The sequence below is a fragment of the Gossypium hirsutum genome, chromosome D13, assembly GCF_007990345.1.
Source record: "Gossypium hirsutum isolate 1008001.06 chromosome D13, Gossypium_hirsutum_v2.1, whole genome shotgun sequence".
Taxonomy (NCBI): domain Eukaryota; kingdom Viridiplantae; phylum Streptophyta; class Magnoliopsida; order Malvales; family Malvaceae; genus Gossypium; species Gossypium hirsutum.
Window position 1 is genome coordinate 2,799,822 of NC_053449.1, and position 9,276 is coordinate 2,809,097.

The 9,276-nt window shown below is 29.0% G+C and overlaps 1 protein-coding gene across 1 annotated transcript; it reads left to right on the top strand.

Annotated features, from left to right (window-relative positions):
• The first annotated feature begins 4,946 nt into the window (after positions 1 to 4,946).
• On the top strand, positions 4,947 to 5,819 carry LOC107919570 (uncharacterized). The gene is made up of 2 exons (XM_016849009.2): positions 4,947 to 5,170; positions 5,250 to 5,819. Exons 1-2 carry the CDS (start codon positions 5,062 to 5,064, stop codon positions 5,462 to 5,464), a joined length of 324 nt encoding a protein of 107 aa, XP_016704498.1. The 5' UTR covers positions 4,947 to 5,061; the 3' UTR covers positions 5,465 to 5,819.
• Positions 5,820 to 9,276: the final 3,457 nt, after the last annotated feature.

The following is a 9,276-nucleotide window of genomic DNA, read 5'->3' on the forward strand; positions in this document are numbered from 1 at the left end:
TTTAGAATTTTTCTTAAATTGCATTAGAGAAAATTTAGTCTAGGAGTTTAGGTTTCAAGAAGAACCGTTTGTGACTCCTTCAGACTTTCCTGTGAATTTATCCTAGTCCAATTGAGTTCTACCTTCCTTATTTGAGTGTACAAATATTGAAGAACTGTGCTAACCTTGAAAAACTACATCCACTATACGATTACAACAAGCAGGGTAAATTCATTTCTAAGACAGTAGTTCTTCCACGGTACAGTAATACTTTATTTATTTCCAGCAGACATTTGGTATAATGAAAAGTTATCACTTACGAAAAAACTTAATTAGTTAAATGTTATTTCAACTTTTGATATGCAAAAATTGATTCACAAGTTGCATATCTTCATAATCTCAAGTCAATATGAAAGTTGTTTTTCAAATGTGTTCACGTAATGTATTAAATCAAAATATGAGAAAAATAGTAAACACAACTAGCATGACTTGAACCCAAGTCACATTTAAGGTAATGAACACATTTGACCATCAAACCATCATATAAAATTCTAATATTAAATATTTAATTTATATATTTATTAACAATAAAATTATTAAAAAACATTAAAATATATAAACATTATCTTTTATTTATAAGGATAATTTTTTAAAATAAGATCACATTTTTTTAAAAGTGTTGAATGTACCAAAAATATAATTATAACTTTTTCAAAATTTTAATCAATATTTTTTAATATACGACAAACGTTATAAAGTAACTTTTCACACCTCCATAATAAACCACGTTTCAATTATGAGATGAAAAAGCACCAAACACCCTGCTTGAAAACATCCACGTGCTTTTCAGAAATTGAGATAACTTCAATCTGATCCTTCAAACTTCATATATTTAATTTCATCCCTTATTAAGTTTTAATTGCTTCGATTCAATCCCAATTTAATTCTAATTGCACTCAATATATATATATTTATATGTTTATATATGATTTTTAATTTGATTGTTTAACTTTATACTTTACCATTAATTTAATATACTTGATTTATTTTATAAAAATAAAAATAGAATTTTTTAATAAAAATGGATTATTTTAAAAGATATTTATTAAAAAATATAAAAACATAATTTATAATTTTTTTAGAACTCTAAAAACGAGATCTAATATAAACTGTAAGCCTAAAAATAATAGCCAAATACATGCATAAATCAAGAATCAAATAAATTATAGTCTTTAATCTTTCACTGAATCGCATATTCAAATATTAATCCAACCTATATTTATAACATAAACTTAAAGGGTTTCAATCAATATTTTCAACATGCAAAATTGATGGACAAAATATTTATTAGTCGATACACCAAATCAATATTTTAAATCCTTAAAATTCTAAAACAAATCGAAACCTAAAAAATTTAACATAAATGCAAAAGATTTGGCATGTATGATAAAAAGAACACTGAATCCAAATATCAAGTTCATAAAATTTAAAAAAAAACGAATAAAACCCAAAAATAATAGAGAATCAATTCTTTCTAAATGATTTAACATGACGATACTCGGATGCCACTTGTTAGAACCGTAAAAACAAGATCTAATATAAACTTAAAATTATAAACCAGAATCTATCATGTCAAATCATTAAAAATAAATCAAAAATAAAACTAGATGCAGAAACATACTTGAATTCATCGATTTCTTGAAATCTACGAATCTTGGGGTTTTGATATTTCAAATTAGTACACAAGTAATCTAGAGAATGTGGCTCTCTTTTTTCTAAAGATGGAATATTAGAAAAGTTACGTTGTGTGTAATTTGGAAACCATAACCCTAATATATAATTTTGGCACATTAGCCCTAATTTTTAATCAACCCATCATCAATTAGAAATTAGTTACTAGAGTTATTTGATACATACTTTATTTAATAATTAAAACCCAACAAACATTAAACAAATTAGATCCCTTTTAATTTGGGCTAACATATTATGATGGCAAATAATAACATGTTATATAGATGTTCATATTTTCCAACAAATTTATGTTGCAATCTTTTAAGTAATAATATTATTTGTAGAATTTTATAAAATTTTATAATAACTTTTAAGAAATAATTAAATATAATTAAATTAATACATATAATTAACCCTAAACCCGAAATTTAATTAAGAATATACTTAATCAACCAACCTATACATTGTACGGGATAATCAAACTAGTATATATATATCTTGTGCAATGAACGAGACAGAATTTTGCAGTCTTATAAATTTATCAGAGATTTCAATTATATTTAAATTATTATATATTTATATAAATATATTTAAATTATCAAAATTGAATAATATATTAATATTTATTCTTTGTCATATTAAAAAATCACCTTTATTGTATAATTCAACATCGCGTGCATGGCGTTAAGGAAAAGGCAGTCCGTCAACAGCGTATCTCTGTGTTTTTATACGTGGAAGTCAGCCAATTCCCACTAGTTGTCCCTGCATGTATTACCGTATTCAAGGCTCCCCTTGGCAAATTCAAGCCAATCAATTTTTGGGATAAAAATCATTTGTAGCCCTCCCATTTTGATTCAACAACATGCATGTTTTCAATTATTTTTATTCATAAGGATTTTAATATTGTTTTTAAAAATTATTATATAATCATATTTTCGTTAATTCATTAACGGGTGTTGATTAGTATGGAGAGGTGATTAAAATTCTTGTTAAACATTCGTTTGGTATAAATTCAAACTATGTTACTCTTATTTAGATCTGATCATGGATCGAGCTATCCGTTCATGCTCGAAGGCCTGCCCAAAAAGTGGGAGAGCTTGGGCAAAAATATAGGCCCGAAAAATAGGCTTGGAAAATAATAATGCCCGTTTTCTAAATGGACTAAGCCTCGGGTATTATTTTTTTGGATTGGGCCCGCTCCAAATAAATTGTTTTATTGTTGTTTTACTGCTATTTTGTTGTCATTTCTTTGTTGTTTTGCTAACATTTCGCTATTGTATTGTTACTATTTTATTATTATTGCTTGGATATTGTATAATTCTTATTTTATTATTAATTTTGTTACTATTTTAAAAGCACTTGCTTGCTAAGTTGCAACTATCTTAGTGTTATTTAAGTATAAAGACTTTTTTTTAAATGTATTTTTAATTTGTTGAGAAACATTTATTTTACTATTTTTAGTGTATTTGACGTATTTTATTTTTTAAATTAGTTTTTATATAAAAATAATTTAAAAAAATTAATATGGGCGAGTTGAGTTAGGCTCGGGTTTAGCATTTTAATCTGAGCCAAGCTTGGGCAGAAATTTAAGCTCATTTTTTCGGCCGAGCCCTAGCTTAAAATTTTGTATCGGCACAATCCGAATACGACACATGATCAAGTCTACTCCCATCCTACCCTAATACTATATCTAAAAAAAACTTTAAATATTGTTTTAATTGACTTTTTTTATTTATAGATTCACCACTTCTATTCTTATTTTTTTAACCCGAAAAAAAATGTCCAACCCATCTTGTGTTTGTAGTGAATAACAGAAACGCAACTAGCGTGACTCATATTCAGATCACACTTGGAGCGATAAACACTACCATAAGTTCAATACACAAATTTCTATCCAACCCATCTCTTTTTCTTTTTTTCTTTTTTTGATGAAAAATAATACAAAATTACATGAGATCAAATGCACAAACGTATCCGAACCATCTTTTTAATTGATGCAATATCGATTTGTCCTAACTAAACTTAAAGTCTTGTAGTTTTTGTTTTATACATAGAAACCTAAAAGTCTTACAATATTGACAAATAAAATGAACCAACCCAAATTTTGGGTTGATTGAGATAATTAATTGAAGGCATAGTCAAGGGCGTAATTAAGGCCACTGAATTTTATAAGTGTTTTAATATTATATATTATCATTCAAGAAAAGTGTATATTTATATCTAACCCCCTAAATTTTTAAGACTTTCTGAAGTGCATGCCTTATAATATTTAAGGTATATTTAACGTTTGATCCCTTAATTTTCTTTTAATTTTGATCCATTTTAAATATTTAGCTTGAAATTATTAAATTTTGATAACACTTCTGGTCTAGATCTCATTTATTAATTTTAATTTAATTATCTCTATTTTACTTTAATAAATCAAGCAAACATATTCATGTTAACTGGTAAAATAACATTACATAATTTTATGCATAATTAGGTTAAAATTTTTTAACATAAGGTATTAATTCTTATTAAATTTTCTACACACGTAATGTGATGACACTAATTTATTAGTTAATAATGTCATTATTATTATTTGAATAGTTAAAGAGGACACAAGATTAGTCCCAACCATCCCAAATCAGGCTTAATTAAAAAAAAAAAGGTACTCTACACTCAAGGTTACTAAATTATTAGTAGGTTTACAATTTGATCATTTGACTTTAAAAAGTTACAAAATAGTCATTGAATTATTTGAGAGTTTTCATTTAAGTCATTGAACTATTCAAAAGTTTTTATTTAAGTCACTGGGATATTAAGTTTTTTTTTTTAGTTCAGCCAGCTAGCTCCAAATGACGATTCGACGATGGTATGGTGGATCAATACCCATTGACGAGAAAAAGAACATTCCTTAAATCCAAGTTGATCTAACGATCAGTGTTGAAGATCGGGGAAGAAAACTATTTCGATTTTGGTTTGCAGATTCGTGACACTTAAAGTTGCTTCATGAAAAAAATTGAATTGTAGAAGAGAATGGAAATGAGAGCTTTCGATTGTTGCAGAGATTGCAAGTAGAGAATGTCATACAACATCGATTTTAACAACCCAATAACTTAAATTAAAATTTTTAAATAATTTAATAACTGTTTTATAATTTTTTTTAAAAATTACGTGATAAAAACGTAAATTGAATTTCATATTTTTGTCACCAAAAAGTTAAACTAAAAATATTCTAAATTTGAAGTACCTTTAATCTTGACCCCTTATGTCGCCTCCTTGGCATTGTATTTATAAGAAGGATGTCTGCCAAATGATTAAAAAGGAGACACCCACGCAAGTTGCAAGATATTAGCAGATAAGCAACTTATGGAAACCAAACCTTCATTGCTTCTTATCCTCTACTGCTTTCTCTTGGCATCGTTTCTCTTCTTCCCACATGGAGCAGACTCTCGTAAACTACTGCAGGGGGAAGAAGGTATTATTTAAGCTTTATAATTCAATCATTTTCAGTATAAATAAATATAATATCTTATATCCAATTCTTGGATTTGCAGAAGATGGCAATGGACCAAAAAAAGCGGGAGTAAGAAGAAGTCGTTCAAGATCAGCACCATCTTGGGTAGGCCATGATTCTCCTCCCTATTCTCCTCCCTCGCCGCCTTCGCAGCAGTCATTTGAAAATCAAGTGCGCAGTGAAGCGGAACAAGAAGCCCAACGTGAAGCTTGCGAGTATTCCCGTAGTTATACTAATGCTTATTGTTCTCCTTAATTTTAAAAGCCTTAAAGCCGCCACACCCAACAATTAAGAGTCTGTCTTGCGCTTTCGATCCTTCCGGACCTGGGTATAGATGTTATCTACTTTGTTTGTGTACCGAGTACTGTGTGTTTTTATATGAGAAATTAGAGTGCCACAAACTAAAAAAAAAAAAGAACTTCAATGTTGAAAGTTCAAGTATTAGTTGTTGGCGGATACATGCAACATTAAACATCAGTTCCAGGTTAGTTAAAGAACTGTTTAATCTCTGTTAAGTGTATACTCTTTCTAATTACTTAGATTCCAAGCTTTTGTTATGCATGCATTATTAAAGGGTAAACTATAAAAATAGTTACTTTTGTTTGCCTCATATTATATTTTAATCACTTATGTTTAAAATGTTACGTTTTAGTCGCTTACGTTATCGTTTTGTTATGAAGTAGTCATTTTGCCGTTAAGCCCCATTACCTCCCTAACAAAAGTCCTATATGTCAGTCAAATGGGTTTTAAATGCCAACTTGGATGTCCAATTGGGACAGGAATAGGTTTTTAATTAATTGAAAATTTTAAATTAATTGAGGGGTAAAGTGCAATTTCATCATAGATTAACTTATAATTTTATTATTTATAAAGGCCCTCATTGGTGACAGATATGATTCAAAGCTACATCCATTTGCTTGATTATGGTAGAAAACCCATAGTTCGATGCATATCCACAAGGTAGATGTCATATTCCTGTAGGCAATACTTCAAAGCCTGCATTAGAAGAAAAAAAAAATGATGAGCTACAGCATACAGTTGGAGACTAGAGCAACGGCAATAATATTTCAATTTTCCCGGCATCAGGATTGGCTATGGCAGCTAAAGCTTCTTGGGATAAATCAATGGTGCCTTGACAACCAGATGGGCAATAATCAACTATTTTCACAACCATATAATCCTGTCCTCTACATGGATTAGGGTCACCTTGGTTGGTTGCTCATCTGCATTCAACTTTGTAATTTCTCCCGCAAGCTGATCCCCCGTCCCAAAAAGCATCACTGGCAGCAGCAATCATCACTCCATCATTTTGGTATCCATTACAAGCAGATGCTGCAATTCCAACCCCCAAAATATTCATTAGTCATCATACAATCAGCTTGTCGCTCTTAGATACATAGCTATTGAATTATTTTAAAGAATGAAAGTGAGTGCAAAGGGGGGCTTACGAACTTATGGAGGAGTGTAAAAGGTGGCAGTCCCTGTATCTGCAACAACTTTCCAGGAAGGAGAAGAAGGTAAGGATAAATGCAAGGGCTATGCAGAAAAGGATGCTAAGTTCCCTCATTTTTGTTAGAAAGGGCAGAATTAAGTTTAATGAAAGGAATGATGGGCAATGGTGAAAGAAAGGAGAGGTATAAATATCCGGTTTGGGAAAATTAATTTATACATAATGAATGATTGTATTGTTGCTGATTCAGCCTTAGCTCGATTAGCATCGTTATTATTAGCCGTGTAGGAGGATGTGAGTTCGAGTGTATTGAAAGGATTATCCTTCAATTTTAAACCATAATTTTTTTTATATAATAATTGGGTAGAATAATGAAATTATTTGAGATCAAACTCAAACTCTTATGCATACAATATAATGCTTTTACAAGTGGATTAAAAAATTATTTAAAAGTTACAATTACATAACTATTTTATTCAAATAAATAACAAAATTTGTCATACTAATTACATCTTTATTTTCAAAAGTAAGTATTAAGTATTAACTAAATCAATTGATGAATTTGCAAGTTTATTACTTTTATTTTTTTTATGTAAAACAAATATTTGTACTGACAATTAAGTTTTAGCTCGGTTGACATTGATATGGACATTGTTGCTAGTGCAGGAGGATGTGGGTTTGAGTGCGCTAAAGCACATTATCTTCTTAGACATTGTATCAAAAAATATATATTTGTTAATCTTAAATGAGATGCTATGTAAATTTCTAAAAAGTTAGAGGATGCTCATATGGATGTATGTATATATTTTTGCGTATTTGAATTCTTTAAATATATTATATGTGCATATATAAATATATACACATAGTTTTAATCATTTTTAAAAGTTTTCATGATTGTTTATAATTTCCTCTATTTTTGTATAATTTCCTCTATTTTTGTATACTTTTTAAGAAATTATTCGTAACAACAAATATTTATGTCCGTTTTTATATTTTTATAATTATTTGAAAAATCACATTCAGGATGAACATATACTAATGGTTGTCTATGTTTTGGGTTTTGGGTTTATTTGTCTGTATCATCATGAATGTAGTTTTTCAAATAATTATAAAAAAAGTTATTTAAAAATTTTTATTTTTTGAAAAATAATCACATCAATATGAGGCACATGTGGCATGTGGCATGTCACATATCATTATTTAGTTGCTTTATGAATCATGTCAACATTTAATAATAGAAATAGATAGAATTTTTAATAGAAATGTCAATTTTCTCTTTGGTCTTACGTAAAAGGTTTAATTTGTTTAGTTTTTAGCAGATGGACAAAATATAATCTGACTCCTAGCATAGGGACCTTCATGGTATGTACTTTACTTTTTCTTTTCAAATAAAAAAATAATTCCAATGTGGATATTGCCCTCCTTGTCATCATTTAATGATGAATTTTTAATAAAATAATTTATTTGTATTATTTCTAATGTATAAAAGTTAGGGTAAATTACACCCATGGTCACTTTTGTTTACCTTAGGTTACGTTTTAGTCACTTATGTTATCGTGTTGTAACATTTTAGTCATTGAGCCGTTAATTGTCGTTAACGATATAACGATAAGCTAATGTGGCGCGTTAAATCATCATTTCAAACAAAAAAAATTAGGTTAAATTATACAATTGGTCCCCATATTTTTCATTTTGAGCAATTTAATTTTTTCTTTTATGTTCTTTTAACTTTTTTTTTCATTATTTTCCATTCTCTTCTGCTTTTCCCTCTATTTTCCTACCTTCTCCATTTCTTTCAACATATCAGGAAGTCGAATTGGCAGTGAAGAAAAAAGCATGGTATGGGTTTAATGGGTTTTGGTTATAGGCAGTGATGGTTTTCGACTTCCTACTTATTTCTTCACTGCCAATTCGACTTCTTGATATGTTAAAAGAAATGGAGAATGTAATAAAATATAAGGAGAAACATAAAATAATGGGAAATAATTAAAAAATTAAATATGAACATAAAAAAATTAAATTGCTCAAAATAAAAAATATGAGGATCGATTGTATAATTTACCCTAAAATTTTTGTTTGAAATGATAATTTAACGTGACACGTCAACTTACCGTTACACGGTTAGCGACAATTAATAGCTCAGTGACTAAAATGTTACAACACGATAACATAAGTGACAAAAACGTAACATTTCAAACATAAGTGACTAAAATGTAACCTAAGGTAAACAAAAGTGACCATGGGTGTAGTTTATCCTAAAAGTTAATTTGTTTATTTTTAAATAGCATAAATAAATTGTAATTCGACTCATAAAACAAGTGCCATGAGAAGTTACATCTAACCGCATCCAGCCAGTTTTCAGAGACAGTATGCTCCTCCAACTGCGACGGTACAGTCATGGGTGTACTCTCCTCCGGCTCTCAAGTCATGGGTTGAAGAGCCCAGTGAAGCTTCCAGCTGGACCAGAAATTATACCCAAACTAATTGTGATACCTAACATTAAAGCTGCTACACCCAACAAAACTAGCTGGAAGAAATATGAAATGCTATTGCCTTGAACCGATATGGGTGTGTAATAAACATGGCAAGAATTAAAACTTCAAATGAAGATCCTCTT